The sequence below is a fragment of the Sceloporus occidentalis genome, unplaced genomic scaffold (assembly GCF_023333645.1).
Source record: "Sceloporus occidentalis isolate IW3139 unplaced genomic scaffold, rSceOcc1.0.p SCAF_19, whole genome shotgun sequence".
In the NCBI taxonomy this organism is placed as follows: domain Eukaryota; kingdom Metazoa; phylum Chordata; class Lepidosauria; order Squamata; family Phrynosomatidae; genus Sceloporus; species Sceloporus occidentalis.
The window spans coordinates 10,085,028-10,104,944 of NW_028316999.1; the positions used below are offsets into that span (position 1 = coordinate 10,085,028).

Consider the following 19,917-nt stretch of genomic DNA (forward strand, 5'->3'; position numbering starts at 1 on the left):
GAGAAACCCCATGCCCCAGAACCTGCACATGACGCCAGCAACGTCACAAAGCAGGAGCATACCCTGTCACATCCACAGACAGGTGATGCAGGGGTTAACCAGTCCTCGGCACCTGTGACTCCTACACCCTCCATCACAATGTCAGAAGACCTCCAGACCTTGTCTGACACCCCCGAGTGGCCCTATATGGACAGTGCGTCATCTGATACAGAGGTCATGGACACATCCATGGAGATCAACCCCCCGGCTGTTTGTGCAGCCAGAAGCACCACTCCTACCACTCACAGGAGTAGAAGTAGGACACGACAAGCACATACCGGGACTTTCGCATCTGTCTATCCAGCCCAACTCAGCACAACAGAACCTCTGCCATCAGATCGTGTAGTGACATCCAACGGCAATGTAATATGTCGTGTAGATCTGGAAGCATATGAGAAAGCACTACGTGCTAGAGAGGAGGAGAAGAAGAAGAAGAAAAAGAAGTCTCACCGCAAACGGTGAGACCACCGTTCCGTGGTTCCGTAAGCATCCGGAGGCTGCTCCTTGCAGTGGGGGTATGTCACGTTTCACCATGCGCTAGCTGGACTTGTGCAAACTTTGTTGTTCATTTTCATTTACCAACCACTAGTGGCCGCCCTAGCCAATCAGGACATCTCAGACTAATTATCAGGTCCAGCTGCAGTGGCTTACCTGATCAAGTCAGCCTTGATAAACCTGCCCAGCCCTGCAGTCTGGGCCTTGACATTAATGTTTGAGGACTACCTGTTTGGTTCCTGCCTTGTTCCAGTACCTGCCTTGTTCCAGTACCTGCCTTGTTCCAGTACCTGCCTTGTTCCAGTACCTGCCTTGTTCCAGTACCTGCCTTGTTCCAGTACCTGCCTTGTTCCAGTACCTGCCTTGTTCCAGTACCTGCCTTGTTCCAGTACCTGCCTTGTTCCAGTACCTGCCTTGTTCCAGTACCTGCCTTGTTCCAGTACCTGCCTTGTTCCAGTACCTGCCTTGTTCCAGTACCTGCCTTGTTCCAGTATCTGCCGTGTGCCCCGCAAGTGGGCTTATCTGCCGTGTGCCCCGCAAGTGGGCTTATCTGCCGTGTGCCCCGCAAGTGGGCTTCCTGCCAAGTTGAGTGACTTTCTTTGTATTTATTGATGTACCATTGCAGTCAATACAACTCTTAATCCAGATCTGTTGTCTGTGGTTTAATCCTGCGCCTGTCTGTAACAACCCCAGACCATAATGCATCGTGGGGTACAGACAGAGCCCCTCGTATCCCCTGCACCTGGGCTCCTTATCAACCTGTGTTCTCAGCTCGTGACAGGATCTGAGATGCCGTGGAATGACCTCAAGGGAGCCATTCACACCTGAAATCCTAGAAATATGGCTGGGCTTAATCAGTCGCGGTCTCCGCTTCCGTAAACCCCCTTGTCCTACCTACCTCAAGGTCCCACGCAGGGGTTGTCTCCTCTGCGACGACGACGATCCCCGACGAGCCTGGAACTGCACACACGTTCAGTGCTAGGTTATCGAGCCTTTTGTGCAAAGATATCCCAGTGTTATTTCACCTGTCCCACGTTCCTGGTTCCTGTTCCCGCTTCCGCTCCTGTTCCTGATTCTCACTGACAGATTACTCAGTATCTGACCTTGGCTATCCTTTTGACTACGCTACCTGCTACCCGCCTCAACCTCAGTTTTGTCCTGGACTACGGCGTCTACTCCACCTGTTGTAACGCTTCGGTATTACCTGAACCCGTTTTTGGGTCCTTGCCACCGGGTTCCATCTGCAAACACTGCGAGGTTATCCTCCAGATGTGACACCTGAACATTGTACTGGTCTGATCTGCAGCGATCAGAAGCGTTTGTTTGAGGGTATTGTTGCCAAAGAAGGTTCAACCAGTTCAATCCAAGGGTTCACTTACTTTTTGCACCAGCACTCTGAATGTTTAATGGGTGTATTCAATAAGGACATGAAAGAGTACCATTGTTTGTGTGTTATTAGCTTAAGCCCATTGTGTTTGTCTATACTTGGGACTTAGATATAGATGAGATCACATTTCATGAACAACTAATGCAGATGCAGGTAATTCTAAATGGTTCATTTACTTTTTCTTGCCACTGTTAAAGATGAAGTCTGCATCAGCTTTTTCTGTCCATTTCATTTTGCCTGAGAATGACAGATAAAGTGCCAATTGTCCTACTGCTTTTTTCACAGGAAGCTGGAGAGAAGCCATAGTACATAGAGGTCTAACAAAAGCCTGTTAATGGGGGTAGCACTACATAATTCCCTTTGAAAATAAATAAATGATAGCTGCTTGGGCCAGCTTTTCATTTCATCGTACATATCCTTTAATGTAGTTATACTAGATAAAAGAAAACACATGTACAATGTCGGCTCAGACTAAGGGTTGTAAGCCATCGAATGCTGTTTGTGCTTAAGTGATAAAAAAAACTTGTTAAATCAATCAGAAATCATTTTTCTTTTTTTTTTTTCAATGATAATCAATTGATTACATTTACAATAATATAGCAAAATACAAATCATATGTGTAAAGTGACATTTGTGACTTCACTTCGCTTTAAGGTAAGAAATCAAGGTTTTAAGCAACTGTAACATGGAAAAGAATACATATACCTATTTTTTAAAAAGGTTTTATTGTGATATGCTGTACATGCATTGGAACTCTCAGGGTTTTACCCAAGTTTCAGGGTTTTTGCCCCAATCTTAGGGTCTCAGGGTAAAGAGGCAGATTCTCAGGGTCATACATTTTTGAACTGATTCTTTTCCAAGGCTACCAATTGACGTTTTTGGTTCCATTATTTTATGATTGATATCCCTGCTTAAATGCAGGTGACTCAAGTAAGTGTATCTGTAAATAGTGATAAGTCAAGGTTTTCATTAGGACCAGTATTAGAGCCATCTGGTTAACACATTTGGTGAGTCACTTTATAGAACCTTCACAATGGGCTATTAAGGGGTTAATATTTCAAGTGCCTCAGGATCAACTCATTTATAAAGTTCTTAGGTGATATAGCATACTTAAGTAGGATATTCCTAGAACAATCTTTATCATTGTGCTATAAAACACTTTGGACCAGTACCCATAGGAAAAAGCCTGCTTTTCACAATAGCTCCTTTTAATGCATTTAATTCATATTATTGTTCAATTTGTTTTCATTGTTCATGTTATTCATATTCTTAGCAGTTTTAGAGGCAGCCCACTTACTAGCCTCTGATTGGTAATTGGTATCCCCAACCCATTGGTGCACTTTTTGTTTGCACTACAAGTTTTTTGAGTCCTCCAACTTCATTGTGAGTGTGTGCAGACCATAGGTCTAATTTATCTTACAAATACTAGAAACACTGTGAATACAAAAATATGTTTGTTAGGCGTACCTATATGCTATCTTCATACCATCAGTTATCATACAATGATAATCTATAAGCTTTTCTGGTTTATATAGACCGAGTTTACTCGTTCACTCATTGCTGATTGGAGGAGACTGACTTGTTTCCTTCTTCGGTGGATTTACTGTTTTCGGATGCCTGAACTGGCTTTTACATTGAAACACTCAGCCTGCCGCAGGCCTTCACCTGTGACCCTGATTTTGATTCCGTGCTGCCAAAGAATGTTAGTAAACCATCATCATTTCATTGAAACAAGCTTTTATACTCATTGTTGACATGATTTCCTTAACATTTTTTTGCACCACTGTCTCTGAAAACATGTTCTTATAGCAGTGCCTACACCACCAAGGTTTAATGCTTTTATCAGGATTTTGTGATTTTACTACATAAGTCAGTATAGAGAGGGAAAATTAACAATGGAGCCAAAGGGGCAACCAGTGCCATCCGAGGGTCCAAGATCAATGAATAAAAACAGAGCAGTCATTTATGTTTAGCAGTCTCAGCTGTTACAAATAAGGCCCCACAAGACTACATGACCACATCATATTACTGTCCCACTGATCATTATTTTCAAACTATACGGAATTAATGTTTCTCATATCACATTGTTATCAGATTTGTTTTCATTTTTAGTAATAACCTGTTTTGGGTACATTAGAAAAGCACGTATTTTAGGAAAGTATCATACAACATCAGAAGTAATACAACTTGTATTACACTTTACTTGTGAACAATCACAGTTGATATAACAGATTGATAGATCTTAGTTAACTGTGTTTGTTGATGACAAGTAATACAGCATTGTTTCAGTGGGTGGCTAGCTATGCATGATCAGATTTCTAGTCTACAGTCAGCCACTGGTTGCTTATTCCTAATATAGTATTGAGTCGTAAATAGTTATGTCGTATGGGCAAAATGAATAGGACTAAAATACATGTTCAGACAGGGATTAGGAATCTCTGGTTTTTGTTAATGGAATTTTTCCAGTGGCCGCGATATACATTTGTAATTTTGACAGACCTCAAAATGTTTGGGAAAAACATATATGTGTAGCTTCTCTTTGCCCTTAAATTATTGGGCTAACCCACAGTTCTATTCACAATATATTGTGTCTTAGCTTTGTTTAGTCTTGTTTCACTCTCTCTAATTAACCTTTCTGAACGTTCTTGTACCTGTTTGTGTTGCAGTGAGGTGGAAATTAGTTGTGACATATTTGCTATCTTGAAATCAAATTATTGTACAAATTAAAGCAAAGTTAAACCTTTGTAAAAAAAAATGTTTTCATTTAAAATTAATATCACTATAGGTAGTATTGCAGTAAGCATGGACCTTTAATTGTTGAAGTATATATGTATGTATTACGCTTATGCTTGTGATCATTTGGTGGTTTATTAGAGGTGGCAGATAGAGCCAGACTGGCAATGGCAGGGAGGCCCTGGCCCTGGCCAGCGACCACCTCATTATATAATGACAGCACGTTTTATGCTCATGAAGTGTGCGGACAGCATATCCTAGCACTGGCTGCACGCTGCAGCACCTGGATTTTCAGATCAGATGACTGTGTGACCCTTTTTTCTGTAGGGAGCTATATTCTAGTGACTAAAGAACATAACTTTTAAATGGTCTTTCTCCACTTCATCCTGTTAGCTTTGCCAAGAATTACAGTCAGTTCAGAAATTTTTTTTAAGTCTTGTGCATTATAAGCACATTTAATTGGCCTTTAAATTATTCTGTCTTTTAAAATTCAGATTTAACATTAATAGAGTATATCCCAATATAAATTGTTCAATTAAAAAAAAGTCCAATGTCTTATGCTAATGCACTGCACTACGTTGTCTATGAGATGCTCCATTTTTGTGTGGATTAATTGGAGGGGCTTAATATCTCCAACTGGTGCCTGTCGCTACTACTTTTTTTTAAAGAAAGGCTACTAGTGGTGTGTCTGCAAAGGGAACCCTGGAATGTGACTCCAGCCCTGACCACATTGTTATTGCTAGGTCACAATAACCAGAAAATAGTCAAGGTAGAGGGAAAGACTGATTTCCTTCATCTGCTACTACTTAAATGAACCTGTTTGTTGACCTGACATGAACCATCTGAAAATCACTGATGCTTGAAAGAGATTCTTCTGTAAAAATATGAGATAGATACATATTGTATTTATTTATATTTTACTCAATGTCAGATCAAATACCACACTTGCTAGGATCTGAGCTTCATCTTTTCTTCCACTTGATATATGACACATGCGATATCTTCCCAGAAGAAAAAAGACACATGGGCAGATGACTAATCTGAGATCTTCAATGATAAATTACAAGATCAGTATATACACAGAACAACTTGAAAAATGAGACAGATTTACAAATTCAGTTCCTCATAGATGACAGAGTAATGCAAATGCAGTATACTACTACTAATAATATGGTAAATAGGAAAAATTCCATATGTTTAGTTATAATGTATTAAAATGTGTCCTGCCTACTGCTTTGAGGTGGTGCAAATGTGTCACACTCCCTTGTGCCATTCTACAGGATAGACGCCAGCTGCTCTGTGCCTTTGTGGATTACTACTATATCTGGGAGCTCTATAAATGATATCCAGGGGTGAGAAATAGTTGTGTTTGGCCCTGCTCACTGCCTGCCCAGGTCCTGTACCATTCCTACCTCCTCCATGCCCCTTTCAATTATTGTGGGGTTTGCCTTGACCTTACGTGTGGCATCTCTTCATCCTTAACTTAGACAATGCTTGACTACTATAATAAGCAGGACTACAGGCTTACATGGAGCCAGCCCTTGGAAGTTCCCAGTATGGTTATGACTGCTGTTTTAGATTCACAACATGAGCATGTACATTGAATTATGTCGTTAATTATGTAGTAATATCTTGTATACCCGTACCAGAGCCATACATTCTACGTGGCAGCACAAGGTGAGAGGCATACTTCAGCTGCCCAAAGGCAAGGCACCTGTAAACTCCTTCTACTTCTAAAAGCAGATGTTACACTAGCTAGGGGCAGGAGCACCAAACCCCTGCCCCAGGCACCAAGAGCCCTACTTATGGCTGTAATCTGTAAATCAGTCTGATGAATAGGAAACATAGCTATATTCAGCAGTAACAGTTAACGTTGGATTAAAAGATAGGAAATGTTTTTATCCTTCACTCAATGACGTCACTTTTTTTAGTCATTTTCAGTTCTGCTTTTCACATTGAGGGTTAAAGGAGACAATCAGAACTGAACAGTTTATACCATAATGAATTACTTAATCAATTATTACTGTTGTGGGTTTGATAGGACTTGATTTTCCCATAATGTCAATGTGTCACATCTGTATCGTTCATTTTTTTTTTTTTCTGTTTTCACTCCTACACGTACAGCTTTAAACAAAATACATACTGTCATTGTTTGAAAACATTCCCTCCGTAATTGTCACAGCCATTTCACGGTGATGGCTCTCAGTCACGGTCTACGCTTTTGAATAGCGAGTAGGCGACTTTTACAGTTACAAACCAGCTTTGTTTATGTATAACATAATACATATTTCCTAAAAAAATATATATATTGATCACAATTTTGAACAGTAAGTAGGCATCCTTTACTTTTACAAACCAGTGTTTGGCTGTACTTGAGCAGTGAACTAGCAATCCACATATGTTTAATGCAACTCTGTAAGACCTTAAATGAAGCACCAGCTTTAAGCATTACATCTGATAGAAACCTTGTGCCAAAGCAGCGTGTGTGAGAGTAGTTTATTAATCTTGTCAGCTGCTCTAACCTCCTTATCTGGATCCTGTTAACTCGGGATTTGTATTTAACTTATGGAAAGATCCTCTTTTTTGTTTTCTTGTTCCAGATATGAGAAGTCTTTTGGCAGCAAGCTTCAAAGGCTGAAAAGTCAGTAGCATCATGGAAATTTGGCCAGCGTGGAAACATGCTTGGTGCAGTGAACACTCGTTTATATTATTTTAACAGTCCTTTGTTCCACAATTTGTCTTGCTTCTTCTATCATTTAATTGTCAACAAGAAGTATGCCAGGGTCATTATACTACTTTTGTGTATATATATATACTGTATATGTATATATATATATATATATATATATATATATATATTCTGTGGTTGAGGAATACAAATAGAAACCACAGAAATTAACAAAAACCTTACAAATAATGAATACCATTGCCATTTATCAAATTGAGACGTCAGCGCTGCATACTTAGCGCAGACAATAAGCATCCGGAGTCCCAAGTGTTACAATGAGGCTAGTAGAGTAGCGTGCAAAAAACACCATATGATCTATGTAGGTAAGTATACCAAGGCCAGAGTAGATGGTGGCCTTAAATATAAGGCAAGGTTGGTTGAAGGTGAAAAGCCATTGCCTTACATTCTAACAAAATATATTTATTAAATATTAACAATCCATTAATTGTCAAATTATAATAGGAACTAAAATAAAATTATGCCGAAGTATCTAGATTTTAACAAAACCTCTATTTTTTTTGACAAATGACAAAATAGAATCCAATTTCCGTGATGCATTCTTCATAGAAACATATTACAATGCCTCTTCAAATTTATGATTGGCATATTAGTGGAATAGTTTTGTTGATGTGGTATATGTATAAGATGTACTTTTAGTTTATAATGAGCACAGTTCAATATTGCAGTATTTACAGACAGAAATTAAATGCAAAGTAAGTAACACTTCTAGCTAGTCGTACATATTTTAAATACATTGAAACAAAACTGCCTACTGTTTTTCATAAAATTATTGTTACATATAAGCAGCTATGATTTTATCAATTCTAGAATTTTCTCAGATTCTTTGGTACGTTATATTAACCCCTTCACAACAAAGCCCGTACATTTACGGGTTCACAATGTATTGTCATTAATGGGTTAAAGGGGTTAAAGTTCAGTATAATTCAGTATAATGGTAAGGTAAATTAAAGGGGGAAATAGTTTCATCAAGGGTTCACACTTCTGTTTTTTTAATATATTGCATTTTATCCATCATATGCACTTTAATGATAAGCATATGATAGCTATTTCCCTGTGCACATGCATAAAGGGAATCATCAGAATGCTTTCTATGCACTTATACTTTTCCCCACCCATTGGCTTGATCAGTCTTATTTTAGAATATATTCAATCATGGCAGCTTGTATTGGTATTAAATTGTTGGCTTCAAGAAGACACCTTCAATTACTGTAATAATAGGCGAGTAGCCCAAAGCAATAATTTGTACCTACCTTTCTAGTATGAAAATGTGGCAATTTCTTATTTCAGAGTATTGCATTGAGTTAGTGTAATTCATTATCCTACGTTAATATGTGATAACTTGGCAGTTAACATTCAGCTTTTCATCACCTTTCATTCCAAAATATATTGCCACAAACAACTATGAGTTTTTTACGAAGGTAACCGGTACCAAATGATTTCGGAAAACCAGACTATATAATCTTATTTTAACTGCTGAACGCCATTAAAATATGATAACCTAATAAAAAAGATTAGTTCTGTGTCTCTATTCCCCTTGGCTTCAAAGCTCCAGAAAAGCAGTTGTTAGAAATTAATTCATTTCTTGACCTATAAATAAATGTCACACGGCTTAAACCATAGTGTTCAGAAGTTTTACTAGTTACTGAACTTTAGAAAAAATGCCTTGCAATCCAAACAATTCTTGGTGGCAGCCAAGGAATGTCCTGGCAAATGATATTCCGTGAGCAAGAGGAAGCTAGAAGTGGTAGTCTGAGAAGTAGACTTCCTTCCAAATGATCAATGACACCCAAAAGAACAAAGCCTACCATATGTGAAACATTTTTCAGATTCAATTATTATCATTTGTGGCCTCCTATATATAAGAAACTACAAGTACACTTGATTTTATTTATTTTTTATTTTATGTTCATCTGAACCTAAGAGAGAAAGCGTCCAGAAATCAGTTACTGCATTTGTTAAGATCTCATTAATTTATGTCCAGTGTGCTTATGCATTTATTTTTAAAACAGTTTCAATATGAGATGTAAAGGGGGTACCTCACTATTTAATTAGTCCAATAAAAAAAATAACAATAAAAAAGTCTGAAAACTTGAGTTTCCTTTTTAAAGATTTATCTGAAAGGCATTTAGGATTTAAACACTGCTAAACAATATCTCTTGACCCCCTAAATATTAAGTTGTGTAGCAAGTTCTTTTCAATTTAGGCATTTATTTAAAAAAACAAAAATGTAATTCATGAACAGTTCATGATTTTTTAAAGAGAATCTTACATTTCCAATGAAAAGCTTACATCCTTACAGATGTAACATAAAAAGGCTTATGTTGGATTAAGTCACATACCAAATTTATATACATAAAATAAAATGCAGAATGTCTTAGGCTGCAAGGGCACTTTAGAGAGGTACTTTAAGACTACCTGCATCCCATGGGAAATGAGTCAAGGAAGTACAGCTTAATGGAGATTGTAAAACACAAGAAAAGGCCGGCATTAATGCAGACTGAAATGTAAATAGTATCAGTAACTTATCACAAAATTGGCTATACTAGGGTTGATTGAATTCAGTTCCTTGGCTCAGTCAATTTAAAAGATCTTACTATGCATAGATACAGTGTTTAAAATCTGCAATGTAGTGGCATCTTGGGAATTATTTTGCTTAGACTAATCTAAGGCTAAAAAAAACATTTTACTGTACTGCTACCTTAACAACACTGGTTGACCTTTATTACAGCAAAGATACTATTTCAAGTGTCAGGGCCATGACTAGGAACCACAAGGCCTAAGTGCAACAAAATTGCACCAGGGCTCCCAGACTTCACCAAGCCCCCACAGTGCAATCTTGTCCCCAAATAGCTTGTTGTGCCCCTAAACAACTTGCCTATGGCATATTTGCCACCAAACAGTCTGTCTGTACCATCTTTGCCACCAAACAGTATTTCAGTGCCCCCAAACAGCTTGCTGTACCATCTTTGCAATCAGCTTGTCTGTGCCCCAAACAGCTTATCTGTGCCATCTTTGCCACCAAACAGCTTGTCAGTGCCCCCAAACAGACTGCCTATGGCATCTTTTCCCCAAACAGCCTGCATGTGACCCTGCTTACACCACTTACCTGCAGAACTTGTGTGTCTCTCTTCCTCTGTGCTGTATGCAGACTGATTCAGCATGCAGCATGAAGAGAGAGTGTGAGAGACCATCCAGTTGGTAGGGAAAGTTAGGGAGACAGTATGTGACAGAACATGAGAGAGAGAGTGAGAAAAAAAACATGAAATTCAAATGAAAAATGTAGAGCTTTCTCTTCCATTTTCATTTGTTTTGCTGTGGCCCCTTCCTCGTGTTTGTACAATTGAACAAAATTTAAAAATGTTGTTAAAATTAAAGTTTGTACGAATCTGAATGCATAAGTCTACTCTATATCAAATACTGATAGAACATTGGTTGTCTACATTTTAAAATAAGTGCACTGAATACTTTTATGGAACTGAAGTGGTTATTGCTCTAGAACATATGATATGATTATATGGAGTTTATGGCATTATAAAACAATGCCAGATCACCATCTCCATTAAGCAAAGTCAGTACAGATTATTCATTGTGGGTCTTAAAGGTGAAAGACACTAACAAGCTAGAAACATGAATCTTAATGAGTGTCTGAACAGGGCCGTGTTAATAGGTTTCTTATGAACAATTTTGTATACAGACTTTGAACTTAATGTCTTTATTGCTTATGAGAATAATGGGGAGAGATTAAATGACCTGTCTAAAAACAAAACACAAAAAATGCAGACTGAATGCTTATATGCTTCTCACTGGTAAGCTATTCACAGAACAATCGGTAATAACAAAATGCACAGTCTAGCTCAGTGTATCTAATCTAGCAAACCTTATATATTTTTTGGCTAACCAAAGTATAATCGATTGCAAGCTTTGGAAATAATATGCCTAAAGAAGATACCAAGATAACCTTGAGAGCCTGGATACAATAAAAAGTATCTTCTTTGCCAAACGTGCTGTTTTCTTGTGGCTTCCAACGTACTATTCTATACTTTCAAAGCAACCCATTATTAAGCTGTAAAACTATTACAATAGAGGAGCAAGGACAGTTGACAATAACAATAAAACTAACAATATACAATTTGACAATTAGACATACTGGTTCCCAAGGAGTTTTATGAGCGTTTACAACGTTGAGTGAGAATGTGGGTAATATGGTGAAGTGATGTAGTGTGGAATGGTGTGAATGTGAGGAGGATGGATAGATCATTTAACATGCTGGTTGAGTATATTGGGGAGGGGTAGGTTGCATGCTTCTCTGAATAGGTGGGTTTTAGAGTAAGTTCAACCACTCTTAATACAAATGAAAGTGCAGACTGGTCCACACTATATGCAGCAAATTGTTAAATTAATTAGGTTAAGGGAATGTCTCAAAATGAAATGTCCAGAATGGTGGAGGCAGGTATGATATCAGAGGTGGAAAATATAAATTGAGAAACTAGATTGAGAAAAGAGGTTTGATTATAGAAAAACATTTTTGTTTTGCATAATGGTAAATGTGAGCACGTTGGACGATTGTTTTATTATTGAGTAATGCATTACCTTGTGTGAGCATTTTAATTGTGCTGCTGAGCAACATGTAAAATGTATGCATGGCCTGGAAAAAAATAGTGATGTGGTCACCCACATGCTAATAAGCATGTGAGTCTGTAGTAGAGTGGTAGGGAAAGTCTCTTCAACTGCAGTTATTACCAGGCTGTAAATGGAAATGAACCAGATTTTAATCATCTGGTTACCATGTTATAAAGTGATGGTGATTGGGTCTCAGAAATCAACATAGTAAAAAATGTGGCAACCCTATCTTTGAGCTCACTTAACATAGGTACATACCTGGGAACTTGTGGTCTCTTGTTACCCAGAGGCTACTCTTGCGAGATATGGCCAAGAATGCCCACTGATGTCTGTAGGGGGCAGTCCTGCTGACGTCAGTGGTGTTCCCGCTGATGTCAGTGGGTGTTCCTTCTGACATCTCAGGAAACACCCCCATTTAAAGGGGAAATGGGGCATGTCAGAACCCCAATACCACGATCCAGAGGATTTGAGTGTTGACCCAGAGAAACTAGACACTTCTCTTAGTGTTCTCCGGGTCAAACCTGGAGACTTCCCAGGGATGCATAGGTGTAATCACTGAAATGTTGGATGAACTCACTTGGGTTTTGCACACTAAAACATTGGAATGGCTGCACAGTCGGCGATCATGGTGAGTGGAAGGAACAAAGTCACTGGCCCACCCGGCATTTGCCTGGCATGACTGATGACCAAGGACATTTACAACCTTTTAAAAATATCACATCCTAGATGTTGCAAGTGTCTCATCACGATCCTCCTAGCTAAGCAGGGTTCAATTATTTTGTTTTTATTACCTATTTTAAAGTATGTGCTCACTATATTCTGCAAGTATTTTACTCTTCCTTCAGTATATTAAAATATTATATTCTTTACCTTACTGGTAAATGAATCCCAGGCAAGGTTTGTCTTAGAGTGTCTAAAACATTGTATTACAAATATACTATGATTTTTACTGTCATGTGAAATGTTGGGAAATGCAAAAAAAATTATTTAATTATTATTAGTATTATTAGTATTGTTTAATTATTATTTTTTAATTTATTTAATTTAGCTTACTTTATAAACTGATCAGCGGAATACATATAAAATAATCAATTCACCATTTGGTGAATATCACACATAATATTGAGTTTAATCTGTAAATTCCCTTTTTTCATCAGCTGTTCTTTTCTTAAAAGCTGGGTGAATGAAAAGAATCACTAGGAAAGGCATAGTAGAAGTTATAATTATGATATACACTATGGAAGATATTGCACTTTTAAATATATGGCAATATTATATTTCTCTTTCGGTTGAGTGAATATTTAAACAGTGAAAGAAATGTGTGTATTTTATTCCAAGCTAATTCACAGGTTCCCCAGTGTACATCTTACTTAAAATATAAGATGCACGTCATTTGAAATGAAGGTTTATAATATAAATTTATAAGTCCCTTTCTATGGAAGAAATTTGAAGCTCTATACACCATTTGTCAAACACTTCTAACAAATGGCAATAACCTTTGCCATATCTCATTTTCCTCCATAAACAGTTCGAGCTAAAACTATAAATGGTGGAAAATTGAAGCCATGTGCCGTGCATTATCAAAACTGTTAAACTATTATTTTCCACACTGTCTGGATGCCACTATCTGTTTTCAGAGAAATGTTGAAAAGATGACTTTTTAAGGGAGATACTTCAGAAGTGGGTAATTGAAGCATGCCACACTGGGTAATGTTTCAGCTTCTAAATATTTTGACATATGCATTTCATCTCCTTAGAATTTTGTATTGCTTTACATAACTATTCCTGAATATATACTGTGTATATATATATATATATATATAATTACTATGTTTATGAAGTAAAGATGTTGTGTCTCAGCCATATTAAATGAATAGACAGTTGTCTTCCAGTTGTACGAAAATCTTATATAGTAGAACTGTTTAAGACAGTAGTACTGTCAGTAGTGTGGGTGATCAAGCATGTTTGACTGGGAGAGATTTTTTTCTATTCTCCCTATATTAATGACATACACAAACAAGTTAAAATGTGTGAATTTTTGTTGCCCCCATAACAGCGACCTTGGCTAATTCTGCTTCTGGCAGTATATATATGCTACTACTAAAATACATGGTCAGCTGAAAATTGCAAAGTTTTAAAGTACACATTTTAATTAACAATGCGAACAGGTGCAAGTTCAAAAGATTCTACCGCAATCCATACACAATGCAGAATGAGATAACGTATTTGTGTAGTTATGAGGTCGCCACATTTTAGTAAATAGACAATTTATAAAAGTGTAATGAAGGGACACGGTAATTACTGTTTCAATATTGTCTTTACATTGGGCTGTATATCAAATGAAAACAGGCATTATCCATTTTATAACAGAAATAAAAATCTAGCAAAATGCTGCATTTGAAAGACATGCAATTATAAGCTTTAAGTACTCAATCATGCAAGAATTTTGCATAAGGTGTTTCTATTTTTTATAACATAAATGTTTCCTTTTTCATATTTTTTCCTTTTTATTCATCTATGGGTAAATGGAATATTTATTTGAAAACTATGTTCGTATTTTATATTCATATTGAATGTTTTAATTGATGTATCAGATATGAGCACCGATGTATTCTTATTGGGAGCTGTGACCCAAGGCAGCACTTGTCACCCCCTTTCCAGCTCCCATCACTTTCTGATGAACACTACTGGGATATATCATCATATCCTCTGCTACAGAGCTATGGAGGCTGTGTTGTCTAGACCAGTTACAACCACCCTAAATGGGCCAGCTGAGGCTAGATATAACTGGCCCATTGAGCAGCAACTGCCATCTCCCCCAATCTGCTACCCACGCCTGGTTGGCCCAGAGCAGATTATACTAATGAATATGGAATCCACATATACCTAGGAAATGAAGATGGAATCCATTTATGTGATTTTTACCAAACAAATAACGTCTGGATTTTTTTTTTCTGATTTGGCAGTTACCTACAAAATATTTAGGCTGACCCAAAACGAAATTGAGCCCAAATATCCATAAATTAATACAGGAACCATTGTAAATAATAGCATACCTGGGAACTTCATTGCTCCAGCTACCTAGACCACCCTTGTGGGGTATGGATAGAAAATCCTGCTGACCTCAGTGGGCAGTCCCCCTGACATCTTGGGACACACTGCTGTTTGAAGGGAAAATGGGCAGGTAGTGGGGCGCAGAGTGGGGCGTGCACATCACCGCCCCCACAACCTGCATTTTAATCCTTTATAATTTTTTCCACTGTGCCAAAGTTTTCAGAGACTCAAATAGCCTTGAAAGCTTGCAATCTGTTACATGTCAGTTGGCCAAAAAAGGTATGCTTTCTCTCCATGCTAAAGTAGTCATTTTCATAAAGTAAAATTGATCAGCCCAATGTATTATACATTGTGGCATAGTTTTGTGATGTGACCACTCAAGTATAAGCAACTCCTGAAACTGATAAGTAATAGAAATTCCATTAAGTTCTACCATTTTCTTGAAACAACCCATTAATACCTCCAAACATTTTCCCTTCATTGAACCTGAATAGTATTTTATTGCCAATGGCTAGGTTTTGTTATTAAATACATTGAGTCCCATGAACCTGCAATCTTGCCGTATACTTGTATATGTAACATTATTGATTAATAACATGGCGTTTGAACTATGTGTCAAAGAACACCACATTTAGAATGCCGAATTTCTCTGGGAGATGATCAAAGCGCTATAGATCAAGCACTTTGCCGCGATCTTTATTTATAATTTTTTTGAAGTTTACCTGGTTGCCAGAAAATGTACTAGAACCAAATAATGTTTTTGTGTTCCATTATTGTTATATAGTAGATAAATTGATTTTAAAAGGAAATTTTCTGATCTCATCAATGTGTGCAAAAAAATCAGCCATGGGGTGCCACTTGGAGAGTGCTTCACAGGACACTTTGCTGTCCCACAATAAAGGCAACCGCTACCGTAAGTCTGGTGTACACCAATCTACCTTGTTCAGTTTAAGGTAGTGGAATCGCTGGGACCCTAACTGCAAGTGTACTGTGTCTCTTATTATCTCCTACTTATAGCAGGCAAGTGTGAAGAGCAATGCGTTTTACTCTTTGTTGCTTTAACCTGGATTCTAAGTAAGGAAATCCAAAAAGCAAGGACACTCAACAAGCTTCAGGGAGGTGCACTCTTGGTACATTAAACAAAATGCCATGAAAAATGCTACATGCTCCATAAGAACTCATGTCTTGATGTTATTACAATGTTAATAATTCACGGATGATTTCACAACTGGAGTCCAAACAGATGAGACAAAGATATACATAAAACTCTATAATGATAGAGTGCAGAAAGTGTATAAAGGAATATGATTTACTTTGGTTTTACTACATTTTAGTGTCTTCAGTATTTTTTTGCCCTTATAAAGTAATGAGTCAGATATTGTTGTTCTTAATTAATATTTGTTAGTCAGTGGTCATATTTTATTTCTCCCATTTATTGCAAGAGTGCATCAAGTCATTTATTGTATACAGAGCTGGGCTCTGGCTTGGTGTCCTCAATCTCTGGGTGAAGCAGCAGTGTTTCGCCATATCCATTCCATGCCCAGGTTACCCCTACCCCCCCACCAACTTTGGTCCTTCAGAAATAAGCAGGGGCTAGCTTTGTCTCTATCCATAGCTAGCCCTGCTCTTTATAAGGGTCAAACCCCTTACAGTTGCCTGCTAAGGTGCTGGAGAACAAACGTACAAATGTTTATGTATCATCCTGGAGCAACCTGTTGTGTTTTTAACTCTCATGAACTGAACATGGGCACCACTTCTTCAAATCACAAGAACATTGCTCAGATTATTTGGAGCTGTCGGAGGAGTTTTAGCTTCTCCTCACCAATGCCATTATACATTGTAAAGGTCCCATGAGCTTCTGGTTTAACAAAAGCTTGGCTGGCATTGTATGATGCATTGTTAAATAATTGAGACTTCTTGAAAGTCACCTTACTGATAGAACTATGCCAGTACAGCCCTTAAAAATGCATTGTGAATTGGGTAAGTACAAACTGCAACTGTCTGCAAACTCTTCTGCCACCTCCTATGTTAGTGAATAAACCCCATTCACTTACATAGTGCTTTTTAGAAGTTGAAATGTTAATGACTAAATCTATCTAATCCGTGCCCATGTAGATATATACATAATAGAATAGGAATCAATGAGCAAACAAAATAAATTCCTTTTTTTCTCTTTTTCAGTTTTCTGCTTGTCTTCAGCTGCTTGATTTTATCAGTGTTTTCCACTATCCCTGAACATCAAGATCACGCTTCATATTGCCTGTTTGTTCTGGTAAGTGCTGGTAATACTAATACAATTGAAATTTAAAAGAATGATCATCGAGTGAATGTATAGGTTTAAACTATGTAAGCTGAAGGAACGGGTGCTATGCATGTGTCCACAATCTTCTCTCCATAGAATGGAGTGGGTTGTGAATGAGCACAGCTCAACTAGTACCTAGATCAGCAAAGTGCAGAAATGATTTTTTCATATACATTTAAAAACACTATGTATGTACCCAGCACATGTGTCAAACTTTTAGATGCACTAGAAGTTGCATGCAGGCCTGGACTGGCCATCTGACACATCGATCAAATGCTCATGCAGTCTGCCACTTCAACAGCAGATCGGGTGTAGTAGTGTACAGCCACCAGCTGTATATGCCATTCCGCACAGGTTCGTGAGCATAAATAAGTAATGTGCCAGGACCGCCTCGTCATTAAGTCCGGCCATGTCTACAAGGACTTAAAGGGATACTTCAACAATTATATGCAGTTTATGGTAGCTGATAGGTCCTTTAATGTTTCTCTAGCACCCCCCCCCTCTTGCAAATGCATAGTAAGCTAACAAGGATTATATTGTCTTTGCATGGATTCTGCAGTATCCTCTCCCCCCTGCCTGGCTCCCATCTGTTTAATGTACAGTAATATACTTATCTCCATTCAACTCCACCACTGGCGGAGCAAACGCTGTGGGCAGGGGTCTATTGAGACCCCCCATAAGCATCTGTGGAAAGAACTTTCATTCTGTGTTGAGCCTATGGTCCCCACCCCCATAACATACAAACAAACACCATACCCTTACACCCACACCCACCATACCCATGCATACACACAAACACACTCCACATCTTTCCCCCAGGGACCACTAACACTAGGCTCACGTTAAGACTCTAACACCATATGCTGACACACACTAACAACTATTCATACACTCAAGTTAACACCAAATACAAACACACACACCACTGCTGCTAAGGCTTATCTTCCTTGCACGCCGCTTTTCTTCTGCTTCCCCACTCTGTGAAACGCTCTACTGGCTCCCTATTACCTTAAGAATTAAATTTAAAATCCTGATACTAACATATAAGGCCCTCCATAATACTGTTCTTCCATACATTTGTGCCCTCATTAGCAAATACTCTCCTACTCGATCCCTACGTTCTTCCCATGGGCTAAGGCTCTCCTCCTTACTTATCACCTCTTCCTTTTCCCTTCTACAAGATTTTACTCGAGCTGCCCCATATCTCTGGAATCTACTTCCACCGAACCTTCAGCATTCACCCTCCCTCCCGACATTCAAGAAACATCTCAAAACTCACTTCTTCAGAGAAGCATACCATCTTAGATGCTAGACCTTCCTTGTCACTGAAACAACCACCACACTACTTCTCACCCTTTCTCTGTGCCTGTCAGAAACAGGGAAGGAGCGTAGCGCATGTTTGATAAGCAAGGTGTTTTAATGAGCAACCAAAATTAAACATACAGTCCCAACGAAAGAAACACGGCAGTGTAGTTAATTAAATAGTGCCAAGGACAAAGGCAGTCAGTGTAGATTCATAAACGAATTCACAGTTCCAGTACAAAGGGCAAAGGCAAGTAGCGTAGTCAAAAACAGTTCCAAGGTCAAAGGCAGGCAGCGTAGGTTCATAAACGAGGTATCAAAGCAGAGGTCAAAGTCCAGGAAATCAGGCATATAATCACAGCGCATCCAGAAGCAAAAACAACAACCAGATACTGGGCTGGAGGTGAGGTTGATCTTTTAACCTTTTGATGACAATTGCCGGTCCGGGCACGTCACGGAAAATCAAGTCGTTAACGACAATTGACATGCCAGCACCGGCACGTCTTTAAACGGGTGCAGAAAGCGATCTACTTTCGTTTTCTGCACCCAAACGGCGTTGCTGTAATGCCTCGACCTCGAGGCATTCAGCAACGCCACGATCGGCACTCGGGGCCATCTCTGGCCCCTCCCCGGGGCGTCAACATCCGCCATACATTGTTTTAAAAGCGTTTTAAAAGCGTTTAGGATGCGATCAACGATCACCTCCTAAACTTAAATGGTGTCGCTGGAATGCCTCGATCAGGAAGCATCCAGCGACACCAAAACACTTACCTCTGGATGGACTGTGACCGCCCCGGAGAGCCCGGGAAAAAAAACAATAAAGATGAAAAAGTTCGCTAGACGGTCTCCAGACCCTCTAGAGAAATCTGGCTCCACTTGCAGGTTGAATACAGGTACTGCATTCAACCATGCAAGTCAATGGAGCCCAGCTTTCTAATCACAGTGTGATTAGTAAAAATAAATAAAAAAATAAAATTAATAATAATTAGAAAAAAATAGTAAAAAAAACTGTAAAATTTAAAAATAATTTCCCACTGATGTCACTATCAGGGGAACCTTCAAGTTGAAAAATTTTTTTCAATTTTTTTAAAAAAAGGCAAAAAAATATATATATATAAAAAATATATTTTTGTGAGCAAGTCCTAAAATTAGCATATTAGCTTAAAGCAATTCTCGCATGGAAAGAGTTAAAATACTGGCATATTAAATGCCCATGGGGTGTCTACTTTAAAAAAA

At 38.4% G+C, this 19,917-nt stretch overlaps 1 protein-coding gene across 5 annotated transcripts in view; it reads left to right on the forward strand.

The window, feature by feature from the left end:
• Nucleotides 1-19,917, forward strand: part of LOC149302383 (potassium voltage-gated channel subfamily KQT member 5-like) — a 274,371-nt gene that overhangs the window by 142,651 nt on the left and 111,803 nt on the right. For all 5 annotated transcript variants that reach the window (XM_089482467.1, XM_089482463.1, XM_089482466.1 and 2 more), the window contains exon 2: nt 17,259-17,349. In XM_089482467.1, coding sequence (XP_089338593.1) covers nt 17,259-17,349 — 91 coding nt within the window. The remainder of the gene's footprint in view (nt 1-17,258; nt 17,350-19,917) is intronic.